Below are 18,856 nucleotides of genomic sequence, written 5' to 3' on the forward strand. Positions count from 1 at the left end.
CCAGACTTGGAAAGACGTCTTATCCTCTTATCCTGTTCATTATTTAATTCTTGCGTCAAGGGCCACGGAGGTGACATTTTAGGAAACGACATCTTCCATCTGGAAAAGGAGAGCGCACAGCGCAGGGGGGACGGACCTTAACTACCCCCTCGCCCCAGCCCCGTCCGTCTCCCCAAGGACAAGGGAAATCCAGCGTCGCCTCCTCCCCAGGGGAGCATCTGCCGGGCTCTGGGCCTCAGCCAGCTCCGCGAAGCCTCCGCCCGGAGGTCGCAGACGACCCCAGGAACGCCCAGCCCCCCACAGGGCCCCCCGCGTGGTGCGCGCAGGCCGGTGCCCCGCTCCCCGCGGGAGACCCCGCCCGGCTCGCGCCCGTCCCGCGCCCGTCCCGCGCCCGGCCCCGCCCGGCCCCGCCCGGCGAGCCCCGCCTCTCCGGCTCCGCCCACCTCCCCGCGGCCCCGCCCCGCCCCAGGCCCCGCCCCCGCCCACCTCCCCCGCGGCACCGCCCCCGCCTCAGGCCCCGCCCCCCGCCTCTCCGGCTCCGCCCACCTCCCCGCGGCCCCTCTTCCTCCCCACCGCGCCGACCCCGCCTCTCCGGCTCCGCCCACCTCCCCGCGGCCCCTCTTCCTCCTCACGGCACCGCCCCCGCCCCCCGGCTCCGCCCACCTCCCCCGCGGCACCGCCCCCGCCTCCGGCCCCGCCCCCCGCCTCTCCGGCTCCGCCCACCTCCCCGCGGCCCCTCTTCCTCCCCACGGCGCCGACCCCGCCTCTCCGGCTCCGCCCACCTCCCCGCGGCCCCTCTTCCTCCTCACGGCCCCGCCCCCGCCTCTCCGGCTCCGCCCACCTCCCCGCGGCCCATCTTCCTCCTCACGGCTCCGCCCCCACCCCCGGCTCCGCCCACCTCCCCCGCGGCGCTGACCCCGCCCCGGGCCCCGCCCCCGCATCCGGCCCCGCCCACCTCCCCCGCGGCGCCGGCCCCGCCCCCGCCCCGCCCACCTCCGCGGCGCCGGCCCGCCCCCCGATTCTCCGGCTCCGCCCGCCTCCCCCCGCGGCGCCGGCCCCGCCCCAGGCCCCGCCCCCGCCCCGCCCACCTCCCCGCGGCGCCGGCCCCGCCCCAGGCCCCGCCCCCGCGCCTCCGCCCCGCCGGCCCGCCCCGCGCCGGGTGTCCGCCGCTCTGGCCGCCGCCGCCGCCGCCCGGCCGCACTGTGCTTCCCCCAACTTGGAGAGCGGGGCCGAGGCGCCGGCCGCAGGCAGGGCAGCCATGGAGGCAGCGGCGCGGAGGCGGCAGCATCCGGGAGCGGCGGGCGGTGCGGGCGCGCAGCCGGGCGCCTCCTTCCTGCAGGCCAGGTGGGCGCGCGCCGGCGCGGGGAGCGAGGCCGCGGCCCCCACGTGACGCGGGCGGCGGCGGCGGGCGGGGCGGGCGGGGCTGGCGGGGCCGGGGGTGGGCGGCCGTGGGGCCGGCGCGGTCGCCCTGCGCTGCCCCGGAGTCCACCGCGCTTCCCCTCCCGGGGCCGCCCCCGCTGCCCGCGCGGCTCGAGGACCGTCGCCCCTCGGGAGGCCCGGCAGGGGCCCAAGGACGGGGCGGGGAGGCGGCGCGCGCTCGGCCCCGACGCACCTGCGCGCCCCGGGGCCCCGGCCTCGGGGTCCCCCTGAGCGGAGTAGGACTGGGGTTTTGGTGTCAACGGGAGCGACGTGTGGAAGCTCGCCTGCCGAGGAGGAAAGAGCAGGAGGGCTTTTCTCACTCGGAGGGGTGGGGGGGAGCACGGGAACCACCTTTTAGTCCCCCCCCCCCCCGTTTTGCCTTCATCCCGTCGTACAGGCCCTCGCTTTAAGGAGGCATCTTTGGTTGCCCGGTGCTGCGGCGGGCACTGAAGAGGTGGGTAAGGTGAAGCCCCAAGGGGCTGAGGTCGTCTTGGAGAGCTTCGTGGAGGAAGCGGCCCCGAGCTGAGGCTCAGAGCATTCAGTAGGCGACTAGGGAGGGAAGGTTCCAGTCGGGGGAGGAGGTGGTGGAAAGTTTGGGGAAAGTCAGGTGGTCTGCGGTGCACAGCAGCGAGAGGATGTGGACTGAATGGGAAGGGCCTTTCCTGGCCGCAGGACTGGGACTAGAGTGGAAGCCTGGACTGCATTTTTTTTTTTTTAAGATTTTATTTATTTATTCATGAGAGACACAGAGAGAGAGAGGCAGAGACACAGGTAAAGGGAGAAGCAGGCTCCATGCAGGGAGCCCGACGGGGGACTCGATCCCGGGTCTCCAGGATCACGCCCTGGCCTGAAGGCAGGTGCTAAACCGCTGAGCCACCCGGGATCCCCTAGACTGCGTATTTTAAGGAAATTTAAGGAGACGCTCACCCTCAGGCAACTGTGCCTACTTAAATGCTGAGCCCTGTGTGCCTACCTTGCCTCACCCTAGCTCCTGCCCTAAATGGCGGGTTAAAAATACAGCCTTTATTTTGCAAGTACAGGAGAGCCATGGAAGGTTTTTGAGCACTAGTGCGCTCAGAGTCAATTTTAGAAAGCCTGGTATGATCTGGGATGAGGGGAGAGTCTGAGAGACTTGGCTGAGGGTAGCTCTTTCCTCTGCTACTGAGGGTCATCTCTCTTCTGGATCCCCTTCAAGTTGGGGATCTTTGACTGCCCTGAACTGTGGCAGCCCAGTTAGAACAGTCGTCGGTATCACATATGATCGCCACTTTAACTCCCGTGTGGGGCTTCCATATGCAGTATCTTAGTCTTTTTATATTTTGTATTATATGGAAACATACACATATTTTCTGTCTGTACAAAAACATATATATATATATATATATATATATATATATATATATATATTTTTTTTTTTTTTTTTATATGAGGCCCAGAGAGATTACATCATTTGCCTGCAAGAACCAGGATCTAAACCCAGGGCTTCTGCTTGTACTTCCACTTGGGCTGCTGAGGACCAGTGTTCACCTTTACTCCTGTATGAGCTCACTACCGGCCACCGTGCTCCCTGGGAATGGCACGAGGACTGACTGCCACCCTCTATGACCATTTTCAGTATCATTGTTGCTGAACACAATAGACAGAATCATCTTGTCTAGTTCCTAAAATGCTTAGATTTCCTCTTCTGCCCCCATGCTTTGCTTACACGCCTCTAATGACACCTTTCAAGGTGGCCCATTCCAGCTGCCTGTGCTGTTGACACTTTTTGTATTCCTATCAAAGTAATACATGCCTGTCGTTAAATAATACAGATGGGCTTAGAGTAAAAAAACAGTGGTTCTCTCTTCCACCTTTCCCTGGCACCAGAGACAACAGTAGCTTCTTTTAGCTGTTTCTACCATAATTAAATCCATATTTTAAAATATTAACAAGTGGGCAGCCCCAGTGGCCCAGCGGTTTAGCGTCGCCTTCAGCCCAGGGTGTGATCCTGGAGACCCGGGATCAAGTCTCATGTTGGGCTCCCTACTATTTGCCTGCTTCTCCCTCTGCCTGTCTCTCTGCCTCTGTCTCTCTCTCATGAATAAATAAATAAAAATCTTTAAAAAAATAAATAAAATATTAACAAGTCTTATGTAACACTTTCTGTGGTCCAGATCCTGCTCTAATGTTTTGCACATAATAATTCAATCGCAACTCTTGAGATAGGATCTGCTATTATCATTCAATTTACAGATGAGAACATTGAGGCCCAAGAGAGATTAAGTAACTTGCTCAAGATCTGGCTGGTGGCAAAGCTAGGATGTGAACCCAGGTGGTCTCCAAAGTCCATGTCCTTAAAAGCTGTACTCAACTGCCATTTCTTGATTTATCTTGTGTAGCTTCTAAGATAATGTTTATTTATTTTTTTAAGACTTTATTTATTCACGAGAGGCACAGAGAGAGAGAGAGAGAGAGGCAGAGACACAGGCAGAGGGAGAAGCAGGCTCCATGCAGGGATCCCAATGTGGGACTTGATTCCCAGTCTCCAGGATCACACCCTGGGCTGAAGGTGGCACTAAACCGCTGAGCCACCTGGGTGCTTTCATATTCTTAAGGGTAATGGTATTTACCTGCTGTTTTTAAGGCATAATTGCCTTCATGTTTTGTGTGTGAATGGATTCTAAACTTTGAAAATCAGTATACAATATTTTTATTAGTTAAGCCATGTAAACATTCCCTGCAAAGCCAAGGAATGTTTGATAGTACCATATGCTGTCTTATATTGTTTTTGTTTCTCCTGGGGTTTCTAATTGCCTTTCTTTTCCCTTCTTATTATATGCCTTCACTTTCTCATTTTTTGTTCAAGCTTTCCATCATGTCAGGTATTTTACTGTTCTTTATATAGAACCAAAATTAATCCCCTCTGTAGTTCCCATTTATGGGTCCCTGCTTGACTCCACCATGGTTGGGTCCTTCCTTTTCTGCCAGGCAGTCCTGCACATGCTGACTGCTTTGAATATTTCAGCTGTATGTTATGTGGTCCCTGCCTGTCATGGTGTCAGTTCCCTCATATGGTACACTTGTAAAGCTGTGGAGGAGAGAAAAGGCTATCCTTGTCTTGGGTTACCTGCCATTCACTAGTGTTCTCAGCTGTAGTTTCTGATGACAGATCTAGAGCTGGCACAGGCTGGGGGTTCAGTGTGTGAAGTCTGTGGAGTCAGGAACTTGGGACCGGCTTGAGGTTGCTCATCCCCAGGACAAGAACTAGCGGAGAGGATGCCAATGCCCTCTGTGATCTGCCACCTGGAGTCACAGTCCCAACGAAAGAAAACCAGTCAGATGCTAACCAGTCTTGATTCCCAAGCTGAGTGGGATCTGCCTCTTTTTTCCTGCCCTGCTAAACCAGGGATCCTCATTAACTGAGATGCCCCCTTCGGTAGAAGAGGAAATAATGGCTGAGCCCCTAGTATATACTAGGTATCCGCAGCTTCCAGAGACCCATTCGTAAGTGCTTCTCCAGGCTTTCAAAATACCTTTCTTCTCTGTAGCAAACATCCTACTCTTTGACCACTTTGGAGGTTTCCAGAATAAAACATTGAGAGTTTATCCTCTCTCCTGCCAAGTTCTTTACGCCTGGAGGTTCTCACCATCTGCTTTTTGAGTCCTTGACTAATAGTCACTAAAGGGAAGGGCACATGGACCCTCTAAGCCAGTTGTTCATCTCAGACTCATCTCTGAACAATGGTCACATTGAATTTCCGAATATCTGCCCAGCCTGAAGCCCAGCCAGTCCCTCACTTCTCTTCGTCTCAGCCGATAATAAGCCCAGGCACTCAACTCCATGCAGTGCCTTCCTCACTTTCACCCCAGGCCTTTGATCATGCTCTCCTGCTTTTCTGCCTACTTAAATCCACCTATTCATGCTTCCAGGCTCTCTTCCTTCATACAGGCTTTGCATTCTGATCTCTTCATATGTCACATAGTTTATTATAATAGAAACAGAATAGGAAACTATCATTCTGATCTCTTCATATGTCACATAGTTTATTATAATAGAAACAGAATAGGAAACTATTTAGAGCACAGGTCTTGAGTTCATAAAGACACAGGTTTGGATTTGTGCTGTTCAGGGCTCCTGGATAAGTGACATAAAGCTAGTGTGAACTCTAGTACCTTTAGCAAAAAAGGAGTGTATTGGTTCATGTGGCCAAACCATTAGCTTGGGGTTGCCTAGAACTCTCGGGCTTTTCCTCATGTTTTTCTCTGGTCTTCTCTGCAGGGTTGCTTCATTCTTGCCTGGCTGCCCTTTGAGGTTGGCACGCGTTGGCCACAGGCAGCCCTGGGCTTGCAGCCTTAGCACCCCAGTGCCAGAAGGGAAGACACTCTCTCCACCAACTCTAGTTGGAAAAGCCCCACTGGGTTGGCTTAGGTCACCAGCCCTGCCTTTGGCCAAGGAAACATCATCTCTTACTAGAAGAAGCTTGAAGTGGGAAGTTGGCTGACAAAAGGAGTAGTTGCTGCAGCGCCTTACTACATGGGTGATCTTGGCTAAGCACTTAACCCCTGTAAGCCTCAGTATCCTCTTCTGCAACACAAGAGGGGAACAGCCTCGTGCAGGTTGCTGCCAGCATTCAGTGAGATGGTGCAGGTGAAGCTCCTAGCACAGCACACACCAGCACTCAATAAATGTGGGGGACGGGAACGCTGAGTAGAAGGGACAAGCAGGCTTGACCCAAGAGAGGCCCCCTCCACCTGTCTTGCCTGCCACCAGAGGATGATGAGATCCTCCCCTCCTCCCGCTCCAGGAGCTTTGCCCCTCTGCCTCTGGGCTGCTCCACCAGCCCACTGTGGGCCATGCTTAGATTGGCTGAAAGGAATCCCAGAAAGTGACAGAAGCAATAGCAGTGCAGAGAAGAGGGAACCCTTCATGTCGCCTCTAAGCTAATATTGGCCAGTAAAAAGAATGAGTAACTGGTAATTGAGATTGTTTTAAATCATCCAGTAATCTCTCAGCACAAACCAGGAACTGAGCTGAGAACTCTGGGTGATCAGGACCATTCACACAGCTCCTGTTCTTGGCATAAATAGAGCAATAAAATTCACACCTCAAATCATCTTAGGAATAGCAGGCTGCTTCTCGTCACCGGAGGCATGCAAGTAGTGTCAGGGACATTGTGAAGAGGATTTGGACTCTGATGAGGAAGTTGATGAGTTGAGAGAACCTTAAAAGTCACTCATCTTCTTGAGGGGCTCGGTAAGAGCAAAACTCCAGACCCATGATGTCATGGTGAGACTGGGGGTTAGAGATGAAGCACCCCTGGAGTGGGGCTGGTGGGGCTTTGGGAAAAGCTTCATCAGGAAAGCCATCCTGGAGGAAGTGGCATATTCACTGGCCCTTGAACTTCAGCTTATCTGTGAAAAGCAGATGGCTAACTGCTTTGCAGGAGGGACAAGTGTCCAAAGATGTGTTTTCAGATGGCATTCCACTTCTTGCCATGTTTCTTGTGTCACCTTGCAGGGTGTCCCTGCTGGAGCGTTGCACTGTGGATGAGTGACACCAGCAGCCTTATTCTTCCTTCCTCCTGCCTGGTTCAGGATCTGAGGGAAAGGGCCTGTTGGTCCCAGTCTTTAGTCTATAAGGCAGGTCTCACTGGAGGGCTCTGATAGCTCCAGCTCAGGTCACATGCCCATCTGGTGGCCCAATCCCTGTGGACATGATGCTGGCAGCGAGGTCATAACTATAAGCTATGGAGCCTAATCATTTGAGTGCAAATATTTAACCATAGGGGCACCCGGGTGGCTCAGCGGTTGAGCGTCCGCCTTTGGCCCAGGATGTGATCCCAGGATCCGGGATCGAGTCCCACATCAGGCTCCCTGCATGGAGCCTGCTTCTCCCTCTGCCTGCGTCTCTGCCTCTCTCTCTCTCTCTGCGTGTCTCTCATGAATAAATAAAGTCTTAAAAAAAAACTTGTCTATAATTTTGGGCAGGTTACATAACATCTTGGACCTCAGCTTTTTCACTTGTAAAATGGGGCTAATATTCCAACCTCAAAGGGTTTCTGTAAGGATTAAAAGAGTTAGATGAGAATGCGCGTGGAATACAGCAAGTATTCAATAAAGGTTCACTGCTGTCATCTATCAGCATGAGATGCATTTTCCAGCCACATTGCATCCTTTGCCCTAGTTCATTTCCCCGTTATTCTATAGGTGAGAACGCCCCCAGAGAAACTGCTGGTTTAGCAGTTTCCTTCCTGAATCACGGAGAAGCTAAGCTAATGTTGGGGCAGCTGGAATCCATTCCCAGGACGCATTCCCCTTGGCCTCAGAGCCAGTATTTCCAGCAGAGCTCTTCCTGGCAATGAATACCCCTACCCTCGAGTCCCCATACCTTTCTGTGGCTCATCTCAGGGGGAAGGTTCCCATGGGAGCAGAGAAGAGCTGACCCCTCTTGTCTGGTTGCTTCTCAGGCACAGCTCTGGCAAGGCTGATGAAGCTGCTGGCACAGCTCCCTTCCACCTCGACCTCTGGTTCTACTTCACCCTGCAGAACTGGGTTCTGGACTTTGGCCGCCCCATCGCCATGGTGAGTGTGAAGCCGTGGACAGAGCCCCTACCAGCAGTGAGGACACAGTGTGACCTGAATTTGCCAAGTGACCTTAGACAAGTCACTTTCCCTACAGTAAACTGGGAGGCTAGACCTGGATGTTTCCGTGTCCTTTAGCTCTGTGACTGTGCCAGCGAGTGGGGGTCCCGAGGGCCTGCATCGTCATACTGTGCCCTGACTCTCACAGGGGAACTGGTGGCCCTAAACAGTGATACTGTGTCTCTGTCCATCCCACCACCCCACACCCAGATTTAGCCAAATCACCAAGCCATACTGTGCGGTGTGGGAAAGAAAGCAGAGCATCCCCACAGCCTTGGCATAATACTATTATTTTTCTGGAGGTAAAGAGTCTAGGTTGATTTTGTGTATCATGACTCTGCGCCCCAGGTAATTTTTAGTGCTGTCTGTGAAACCATCTCCTTCCTTCCAGGGCTACTTCATGCATCAGTGTACAGTGGTGGCCTCCACAGAGATTAATGCAGAAAGAGCACTGAAACCCCTGGCTTGTAATAAGTAGGTAGGTAGATAGATAGATAGATAGATAGATAGATAGATAACAGAATGTGAATATATTGAGTGAGGTAGCACCATGTACCAGGTGGTTAATTTGTGTGTGTGTGTGTGTGTGTGTGTGTGTGTGTGTGTGGTAAAGATAACTATATCCAATACTGGAACAGACACCTGGCACATGCTAGTGGAAATGCAAATTAGCAAAGCCCTTTTGGAAAGCAGTTTGTCCAAGTGATAACTAGGAGCCTAGAAAAGTGCTTGGCATAAATGCTTGATGCACTTTTATTTTTATTATTATTTTTCAAAGGATTTTATTTATTTATTCATGAGAGACACAGAGAGAGTAGCAGAGACACAGGCAGAGGGAGAAGCAGGCTCCATGCTGGGAGCCCGATGTGGGACTCAATCCCAGGACCCCAGGATCATGACCTGAGCTGACAGCAGATGCTCAACCACTGAGCCACTCAGGTGCCCCTTTTTATTATTTTTTTAAAGGTTTATTTATTTTAGAGAGTGCTTGCATGGGTGGGTAGGGGAGTGGCAGAGGGAGAGGGAGAGAGAGACTCCCAAGCAGACTCCACAGTCAGCGCAGAGCCCAAATTGGGGCTGATCTTAGGACTCTGAGGTCATGCATGACCTGAGCCGAAATCAAGAGTCAAACGCTCAATGGACTGAGCCACCCAGGCACCCCTCAATGCACTCTTATTGAAGGAATAATAATAATAATAATAGGAAAGTAGGAATAGTGATTAACATACATTGAGTGCTTGCTCTGTTCTAAACTCTTTATGTGTTTAAATTTATTGGATCCTCACCTCACCACTCTTATTTTACAGATGGGAAGACCCAAGGATAGAGAGGGCAGTTAACTAGCTCGGGGTGGCCCAAATAGCAAGGGGAAGAGCCAGCACCTGCACCCAGGCACTCACCCCCTTCCTGCCCTGTATATATCCAGAACTCTAATATGTTAACCCTCCTGACCCAGTAAGACCCCTTCTAAGAATCTGCCCTGAAGATGTAATCAGCAAGGAGACAACAGCCTCTATAACCAAAGGTGTTCCCTGCAGCGTTGCTTACCTGGGACGTGACTTCAGCGTCCAGCAGTAGGTGCTGGGCAAATCAGCTTTCTGTATCTGGTATAGAGAACATTATCTGGCCATTAAACATGGACAGTCTGGAGCAGCCTGGGTCGTTTGGGAGAAAAGTTGTGGCGGTGGCATGCATAGTGCCGGATTGCAAGTCAGTGACAATCTCAACATCTTGTATACGTGAGTCAGACACTTGAAGGGAATTAAGAAAAGCTTTTCTAGGGCACCTGGGTGGCCCAGTTGGTTAGGCGGCAACTCTTGATTTCTGCACAGGTCAGGATCTCAGGGTCCTGGGATCAAGCCCTGAGTCAGACTCTGCACTCAGCAACTCAGCACAGTCTCCTTGGGATTCTCTCCCTCGGCCCCTCCCCCTGGCTCATTCTCTTTCTCTCCCTTTCTCTCTCTCTCTCTCTCTCTCAGATAAAAGAATAAATAAATCTTTAACATAACAACAAAGAAAGCTTTTCTGGCAGCACTTTTGGGGCAGACTTGGGGTGGATACCGTTTTTCCTTTCTGCAGACTCTCTGTAAGATTTATGTTTTTTCAGTGTGGGAGAAAGAAGAGAGCCTGAGCCAAGAGTCAGGGTACCTGGTCAGCTTTGTGGGTGACTTTAAGCAAGTCACTGTCTGCTAGGCTTTGGTTCTCTCATCTGTAAGAAGGCTGGTTGGCCTGGCTGCTCTGAGCTCCCTTCCCGCACAAAGGTCCCACATACTAGGGACCAAAGGAGCTGCCCATCAAACTGATGCTAAGGAGTAGGGGGGAAGTGAATACGGGAGCAGGCTCATGGCTGTCCTCTGCCCTCACTCCTTAGGACTCAGCCACAACTGGCCATGGTGGCCCATGTGGTGGCCCACATCACTTCCTCAGCCCACCCAGCCACCTAAGTGAGCTTGTTAGGAGAGTATACATATGAAAAGCTCATATATACACTGGAGCTTTTGAAATGTTGGCATGACGTCCCCAAATTTGTGATAGTGAAAAACAAACTCGTACAAGCCATAAAAGTGGTATGTAGTTAATTGTAACAGGTCAACTAATGCCCAGGTGTATGAAGAAGTATTAGATTCTCCCTTTCTATTTTTTTTAAAAGATTTTATTTATTTGTTCATGAGAGAGAGAGAGAGAGAGAGAGAGAGAGAAGCAGGCTCCATGCAGGGAGCCCGACGTGGGACTCGATCCCGGGTCTCCAGGATCATGCCCTGGGCTGAAGGCGGGCACCCAACCGCTGAGCCACCCAGGCTGCCCAGATTCTCCCCTTCTAAGTCTCACTTCGGACAGTTTGGGGCACAGCTACTCACTCCTTTCTCTGCTCCTGCAAACACACATTCTTTTTCCTTTTCTAATTAAAATGAGATCTTACTTTATGCCTTTTTCTACAACTTGCTTTCCTTTAGAATATACAATGACTGTCTTTTCATGTTCGTACATACAAGGTGTCATTTCTGATAATGGCTACTTCACCTGCTAGAGTAAAGATGTGCTGTAACGTATTCGGCTCATCCTGGTTAGTTGAGGAGTCGGCCTGTTTCTGATATTTTCCTATCACAAAGACTATTTCAGCCATCACATGTATCTTTTTTTTTCAAAGAAATTTAAGTATGGTTGACATACAGTGTTATTTTAGTTTCAGGTGTATAACATAGCGATCCAACAATTCTATACATTATGCTGTGCTTGCCACACTTAAGTGTAGGTGCCACACCGCATTATTACAATATTATTGACTATATTCCTTATGCTGTACTTTCCAGCCTCATGACTTATTTATTTGATAACTGGAATTTTTTACCTCCTAATCCCCTCCACCTATTTTGCCCATCCCCCAACTTCTTTCCCTCTGGGACTCACCAGTTTGTTCTCTGTATTTATGATTCTGTTTCTGTGTTTGTTCATTTGTTTTTTTAGATTCCACATATAAGTGAAATCATACGGCATTTATCTTTCTCTGATTTATTTCACTTAGCATAATAGACCAAGAAGTTATTGCAAAGTGGGAAGATTCTTCTTATGACTGAGTAATGTGTTGGTGAGCACATGGTGAAAGGGTAACCCTCGAGCACTGTTGATGGAAATGTAAATCAGTACAGCCACTGTGGAAAACAGTATGGAGTTTCCTTTAAAAAAAAAAATTAAAAATAGAAATATCATACAATCCAGTAACTCCACTACTGTGTATTTACCCAAAGAAAATGAAAACACCAATTCGAAAAGATGTATACACCCGTATGTTCATTGCAGCATTATTTGCAATAGCCAAATTATGGAAGCATCCTAAGTGTCCATCAATAATTGAATGGATAAAGAAGATGTGGTGTATATATCCAACATATATATCTTGATATAGATGAAGATACAGAGATACACACCGAGTAAGAGAAAAAGAGAGGAACAGAGACCTCTATCCTGGGAGTTTTATATGTGCAGGTTAGTTTTAACCAACATGGCATTTCTGAATTAAAAGAGATAAACATTTATGATTTCAACTGAAATTTGTGGTCATTGCCTGTGTCCTCAATCAACAGATACTGGAAGTCCAGTTTGGGGGGTCATAACATGTTTTGACTTTGCACAGGGGTTTTCACACTGACCCCAACAAGGCCAGGACTCACTGGGGTAGACCAGTAAGAGAGGGCTTGCCAGGCAGAGGAACTGCCCCTGGCCTGCCTCCTTTCTCAGGGAAGGTAAGAAAGAAAGAACTGAAGCTACTTTGTAGAACTCACTTATTTTCTCCTTTGTTTCCTGACGTATACTTTTAGAAGTGGTCCATGCTCAGTACTTAGAGCATGGAGCCTAGCGGTCAGGAGATCTTTTCATCATCAGAGGACTGGAAAGTGCCAGACCCCTAAGGGCCCAAGTAGACCACCTGGGCCACATCTCTTGTGTTGCAGATGGGGAAACCAAGGCCCACACAGGAGAAGGACTTGCCAGGGGTCACCCAGAAAGTTTGTGGCACCATGAAGTCCCAAAGTAGTCTCTAACTACCAGACCAATACCCAGGGACATTTATTTAGTACCCACTGGGAGAGGGGCGTAGAGTCAGGCTCTGGATTTGCCTCTACTTGTGTGCCTGGGGATACCTCCTTTGGGACTCAGTTTGTCTGGGTACCCTAGGGCTGCCAGGAGGATCCCCAGAGATCACAGAAAGAATTAAGTATGTGTGGAGGAGGTGGGGGCCAACTCTCCGAGGGCCTTCCAGGCCTGGGTGAACACCATTTCTTCCCTTGCTCCCCAGCTGGTGTTCCCACTCGAATGGTTTCCACTCAACAAGCCCAGCGTAGGGGACTACTTCCACATGGCCTACAACATCATCACGCCCTTCCTGCTGCTCAAGGTACAGTCCCAGCCTCCCTGCCCTCCCTTCTCACCCTCATCCTTCCTCCCTGGCAGGAGGCTGGTGCCAAGCCCTGGGAGTCATGGAGGCCAGTGGAAGCAGGCCTACCCTTCCTGAGCCTGGGGGGGTGAAGGCTGTGGCAGAGGGACACACCAAGGGCCTGGCGAGGAGGGATGCAGAAGCCCTCCCCGAGGAGGGCTGTTTGATTTGGGCTTCATCCTGGTGTGCCAGGGGATGATGTGCAAGAGGTGCTCAGGCAAAAGGACCCGAAGACAGGGCCATGCTTGTGAAACCACAGTAATTTTGGGGAAGCTGAAGCAGAAGGAGTGACTGGGCTGGTTGTCTGGGGGAGAAGTCAGGGACCAGTTGGGAAGGCGGGTAGGGTCCAGGTGGCAGCAGTGGAGGTGACCTTTACTCTGGCCTGGAGATCTGGGAGCACAGAGCTAGCCAGGGCCGCCGGCTTGGCAGGTGCAAGTAAGGGCTCTTAAAACAACTATTGCCATGTGCCATCCTCATCATTTTATTTCTGGAAAGATGCTTCTAATCTCCAAAAGTAAGAAAGGTATGATGCTAGAATTCAGAGGAATCTTAAATAGTTTGGTTTCCAAAGCATCTGCCCTCCCCTCACCCCACCCCCCCCCACCACCACCACACTTCCCTGACATTTTCTTTGTGCTTACCATGGGCCAGTGGCTCAGAAACCAGAGGGTCCCACTGCTGAGCCAGCCCAGCCACCCAGAGGCACACCTGGGGGTAGGGAGAGGGCCGGGCATTGTGCCTGGATGCCTGTGTTGAAGGCCTGGCTGTCACTTCTACCATGTGGTTAGTGTGTGACCTTGGGCAATCAGCTAGTCCCTCTGAGTCTGCTCCCTGGGGAAAGGGGGTGCTGTTTCCCAGCTCATGCTGGCTTCACGGGGATTGCCTGAGACTGGAGGCTGGCTTAGCCTGCTAACGGGACCCACCAATTCCGGGACCCACCAATTCCGGAGTGACTTTTCAGCCCGTGGCATGCATCCGACCCCAGGCATGAGGGGGGCGCAGGGGTGTCTCCTGTTGCGGTGGAGGCTGAGCCACGGCCTCCCTCCAACCTCAGCTCATCGAGCGGTCCCCTCGCACCCTGCCCCGCTCCGTGATCTACGTCAGCATCATCACCTTTGTCATGGGCGCCAGCATCCACCTGGTGGGCGACTCCGTGAACCACCGCCTGCTCTTCAGTGGCTACCAGCACCACCTGTCTGTCCGCGAGAACCCCATCATCAAGAATCTGAACCCCGAGACGCTGGTGAGGCCTCCCCCCCCCCCCATGCAAAGCCCTGTGGGTCGGGCCGTCCTGGAGCCAGAGAGCCCCGCCGCCCGCCCTCCTGACCTGCTGGAGGCGCCCTGCTGGGGAGAGGGACCCCTTGGGAGAGGGGGGGCGGGGGGTGGTATGAGGGCGGCTGGGGGAGGCCCGCCCCGGCACCTCCCGGTGCACCTGCCGCCCTCAGATTGACTCCTTCGAGCTGCTCTACTACTATGACGAGTACCTGGGCCACTGCATGTGGTGAGTGATGGGCCCCGGCCCGGGGTGCCCGGGGTTGCGGGGGGCGGGCGGGAGCCCCTGGGAGCGGGGCGCGGCAGTGCCCGCGGCGGCCACTAGAGGGCAGCCGGCAGCCGGCCCTGCGCCCCCGGAGCCGCGGGGAGGGCGCGGCCGAGGCCCCGTCCCGGAGCCCGGGGTCTAGGGGGGAGGTCGGGGCGAGGCGAGGAGGGCCGGCTGGACTTCGGGGGGCGCGGCTGCGTGCCCGCTCCTGCAAGTCCGGGAGAGCCCCCCTGCACCCCCAGGGCGGCGGAAGCCTCCCAGCTGTGCGCAGCCCCCCCACCTCGCGGGACAGCCGGCCGGGAGCGGGCTGGGGGGCGGGTGCAGCCAGCCGCCTCGCTCAGGGGGCCTCCCGCGTGTCCGGGGTCCTGGCCTGGCCTCCCGGGGGGCCCCGGGGAAGGGAGGAGGGGCGGGCCGGGAGTGTAGCCCCCCCAGGCGGCGGGGGCGGGCACCGGTGAGGGGGCTTCACAGAGCCCCTGCAGGACCTGGAGCCTGTGGTCCCCAGCCCTGGAGTAGGTGGGGGGCACCCCCTCAGACCCCCTCCCCGCGCAGGGAGGTGCGCCCCCCGCAGCATAGGCGGCCTGTGGGCCTCTGATGTGCATGTGCCCCAGCCTGGACCCCAGCCTGCCCCCCCCAGCCCGGGGAGGACCCACCGGGAGGGCTGGTGGGGGGGGGAGCGCTGGGTGAGCGGGAGGGTGTGCACAAGCCTGAGGCACGCTCCCTGTTGCAGGTACGTCCCCTTCTTCCTCATCCTCTTCATATACTTCAGTGGCTGCTTCACTCCCACCAAGGCCGAGAGTTCAATGCCGGGGGCAGCCCTGCTCCTGGCCATGCCCAGTGGCCTCTACTATTGGTGAGTGGACCTGGACCTGGGGGGCGGGCGGGGGCGCCAAGTGAGCCAGGCAGTAAAAACGTGCCCTGGGCTCCTGCTTCCCCCTCTGTCTAGCGGGGACGGTGGCAGTGCCGTGTGGTAGCCTCTCTGTCACCGGGAGGCCAGGCCTGAGTGCAGCCTCTCCACCCTCATGCCCCTCTGCCCCAGCTCACAGAACCCCAGTGCTACCTTGGGCCCAACAGAATCCACCTGTAATACCAAACCCATAGAGCCTGGTGGGCCTCAGTTTCCACCTGTGCGAAGTGGGACAGTCCTTGCTCGTCTCCGTCTCAGGAGATGGCGAGGATCTAGCAGGGCGGAAGGAGGCTTCGTGAACTGTAAAGCACTATGAAGGTGACAAGGACAGAGAAGGGGAAGTCCGTGGCAACTCCGGCCTCAGCCAGGCTCCTACCTCTCCTCTGTCACTTCTGCCCCAGGGACAGGCTCCGGGATGTCCTGGGAAGGACCGGACCCTTCTCTGATGGGAAGCTTGCCTCAGAATGAGAAGGGTCTTTTTTCATGGAGCCAGATCCCTAGGGTCCATCCCTGGGTCTGTCCCCTGCCCTGCGGAGAGGATGGACCAGGGCCAATTGGTATGCCCCCTGACGACAGGGCGAGAAAGAATGAGTGGCACCCACAGCAAGAAGGAAGGTGGTTCGACATGGGCAGGGCTTTCTGTGCAGTTCTTACCCACAGGGTGTTAACGCGGAGGTAGCCACAATAGGAGCAGCAGCCATTTAAGCCACGCGCTTTTCCGAGTAAGAGATGTACACAGTTCCTGCAGGTCTTACCTCCGGAGAGCCAGGCCCATTTATGCCCTCTCTGAGAGAACACGGAAGCTCCAGGATGTCCTGTAAATTCCCCGAGGTCACACAGCCACTGAGCTGTAGAGCTATAATTCCTCGAGTGGAATGGTCAGCATCCTGGCTCTCCGTGGAGGCAGGGGAGTGGACCAGACAACACATGTTACTGGATTCCTGACCACGTGCTAAGCACTGCCCTGGGAGCTGCAGAGAACCCTGGGAGGTCTGGGACTGTCCCAGCCCTCAAGGAGACAGAAGTGACCACCCCTATGAATTGCAACTGCATTCCCAGACTCAAATGCCTATAGGAGCCAGGCTGGTAACAGAGAGGCATCGAGGAAGCATTAGGGAGTGGTGGGGAGTGCGGCAAACAGTAGCCACATGCTCTTTCTAGAGGGGACGGCTGCCTTCTCCTGTAATCAGTTGTTGTCATGTGGGAATAGGGGCCTAATGTGACCAAAGAAACCAGAAATCCATACTTTCTGCTACTTTGTTACTTAAACATTGGTAACAAACTCAACATTTTAAAAAATGGCAGCTATACGAGCCAAATTATCATGCTGCCCACGGGGCTGTGGCTCGGAGTAGTATGGTTCCCTGAGACCCCTGTTACGTGAGCTGCTCTGACCGGCTGGGAGGGCACCCTGGTATGTGGGTACAGCGAGGGATGCCGGGCAGGACAGAGCTGTGATGGGCCCCGACTCACCTCACCCGCTGGCCTCTCCAGGTACCTGGTCACCGAGGGCCAGATCTTCATCCTCTTCATCTTCACCTTCTTCGCCATGCTGGCTCTTGTCCTGCACCAGAAGCGGAAGCGCCTCTTCCTGGACAGCAACGGCCTCTTCCTCTTCTACTCCTTTGCTCTCACCCTCCTGCTTGTGGCCCTGTGGGTCGCCTGGCTCTGGAACGACCCCGTGCTCAGGAAGAAGTACCCAGGTGTCATCTACGTCCCCGAGCCCTGGGCCTTCTACACCCTCCACGTCAGCAGCCACCCCTGAGTCCCAGGCAGCGGCCACTCGGGGCCCTGCCTGGAGGGAGATGAGCTGTAGCGAGTGTGTGAGTGTGGGATGTGTGTATCCCCCCGTGGATGTGCAGGCATCACGGCATTGGTAGGGATGTGTGTTGTGCACATGGACAAGGGTGTGTGTGTGTGTGTGCGCGCGCGCATGCGTATGTATGTGTGTCTGCTTATGTGTAACTGGTAACAGGACATTGGTGAGGGTGTGCATCGTGCACTCGGACAGGTGTGTGTGTGCGCGCGTGCGCATGTGCAGAGTGCACCATCATAATACTCAGTTGTTTGGATCAAGTTTCTCTTTGGTTTGGATCTTTTCAGGTTGGGATATAGTTTCAGGCAGTGCGTCCAGGCTGAGGTCGGGGCCCTGCCTTCTCGTGCACCTGACTGGAGCCGGGCCTCCTCACGCGCTGCGTGGGCTGGTCTCTTCTGGGGTGTCCTCTGACCACGCTGTGTAGGTGGGTGGGGCAGCAGCAGTGAGGGGACTGGGCATGTCACCGTCCCACCTGGCTCACCCCTTAGACCTGCCCTGACCCTGCAGGCCGGGTGACAAAGGTTAAGTTCACTTTCTGGGCGTTGTTGAGCAAAGCGCATCCCTCCCCTGGGCCTCACTTGCACTGGCGGGGCTCAGGGCCCAGAATGTGTCGGGGGGCTGGTTGTGGTCTCCTCTTGGGGCAGCCTCTGGGATGGATGGAAAGTTCTTTCCTGTCACTGACCTCTGCTACCCCCGGGTAGGGTACGTGCACCTCAGATCCCCACCCAAACTCAGGTCACACGGAGTGTTGAGCCACCCAACCCTGGAGAGCCGGAGGCCAGCCGCCTCCCCTGACCACAGCCCGGTCTCAGGGCCTCCAGCCATTTCCCTCTACTGGAAGCTGCCTCCCTGCTCCCCACCGGAACTGCGGCACCCCTTCCTGGCAGCCTGCCCGGGATGTTTGAGCTGCAGCTCCCAGTATTTCCTGAGCCCCATTAGAGGGCCAGGGGGGCTCTTGGGGCTGTTGGGGGCCGGGAACCGGAGGCCTTGTCTCAGCCTTTGCTCGTGGCCCTGCTCCCAGAAAAGGGAGGCATCGCTCCCAGCAGGACGCCCCAGGCCCACGTCCCCCCGGCCTTGGGGCCAGGTGTGCCCACACAGCTGCCCACGCAGTCCCCCTTTCCAGCCAGCACTGGCTCCGCGAGCTGGGGGTCTCGGGGCCTTGCCTTCCCCGGGGCCTTGCGCCTCTCCTGTGTCCTCAGGGAGCCCCAGGCCTCAGCTCCTTTCATGTTGGGGCCCCTCTACAGCCCCCCTTAGAGGTCCCCCAGCCCCTGGTCGGACGGGTGGAGGGACGTGTGAATAAAGACCAGCGTGGAGCCAAGCCTGGCTGGTGGCCGCTTCTTGCTTCACTTGCGTGACTTGGCGGGGTGGAGGGGGTGCCCTGGGGCCGGGCAGAGGCCTGTGGCTAAGAGCAGGTGCTGCTGCTGCCCGTCGGCCTCCCGGGCCCCTCATGGGATGCTGGGGCGTGGGGGGCTCCTCCCAGTCAGTCCCAGCCCTCTCCAGAGGAGCTGCGGATATGGGGGTGGGGAGTCAGGAGGGGCACCTCCAGGCCGCCTGCCCCCCTGCCAGCTCCTTCCAGAGGCCAGAACAGAGAGGGCGCCTTTGGGGAAGGTGAGGAGGCTGGTTGGTTGG

The 18,856-nt window shown here is 55.0% G+C and overlaps 1 protein-coding gene across 1 annotated transcript; it reads left to right on the forward strand.

Moving 5' to 3' along the window:
* Positions 1-1,130: 1,130 nt before the first annotated feature.
* On the forward strand, positions 1,131-18,545 carry CLN6 (CLN6 transmembrane ER protein). Its single transcript, XM_041746251.1, has 7 exons — positions 1,131-1,344; positions 7,866-7,980; positions 12,833-12,931; positions 14,025-14,213; positions 14,416-14,471; positions 15,235-15,357; positions 16,906-18,545. Exons 1-7 carry the CDS (start codon positions 1,259-1,261, stop codon positions 17,174-17,176), a joined length of 939 nt encoding a protein of 312 aa, XP_041602185.1. The 5' UTR covers positions 1,131-1,258; the 3' UTR covers positions 17,177-18,545.
* The last annotated feature ends 311 nt before the right edge of the window (positions 18,546-18,856 follow it).

This window comes from Vulpes lagopus, chromosome 2 (genome assembly GCF_018345385.1).
Source record: "Vulpes lagopus strain Blue_001 chromosome 2, ASM1834538v1, whole genome shotgun sequence".
NCBI classification, from domain to species: domain Eukaryota; kingdom Metazoa; phylum Chordata; class Mammalia; order Carnivora; family Canidae; genus Vulpes; species Vulpes lagopus.

Excerpts from the sequence above, each read along its gene's own strand:
- CLN6 (XM_041746251.1), top strand. The coding sequence starts at position 1,259 with ATGGAGGCAGCGGCGCGGAGGCGGCAGCATCCGGGAGCGGCGGGCGGT. Across the intron at positions 12,932-14,024 it reads CGCCCTTCCTGCTGCTCAAG|CTCATCGAGCGGTCCCCTCG; the intron begins GTACAGTCCCAG and ends CTCCAACCTCAG. Across the intron at positions 14,472-15,234 it reads TACCTGGGCCACTGCATGTG|GTACGTCCCCTTCTTCCTCA; the intron begins GTGAGTGATGGG and ends TCCCTGTTGCAG.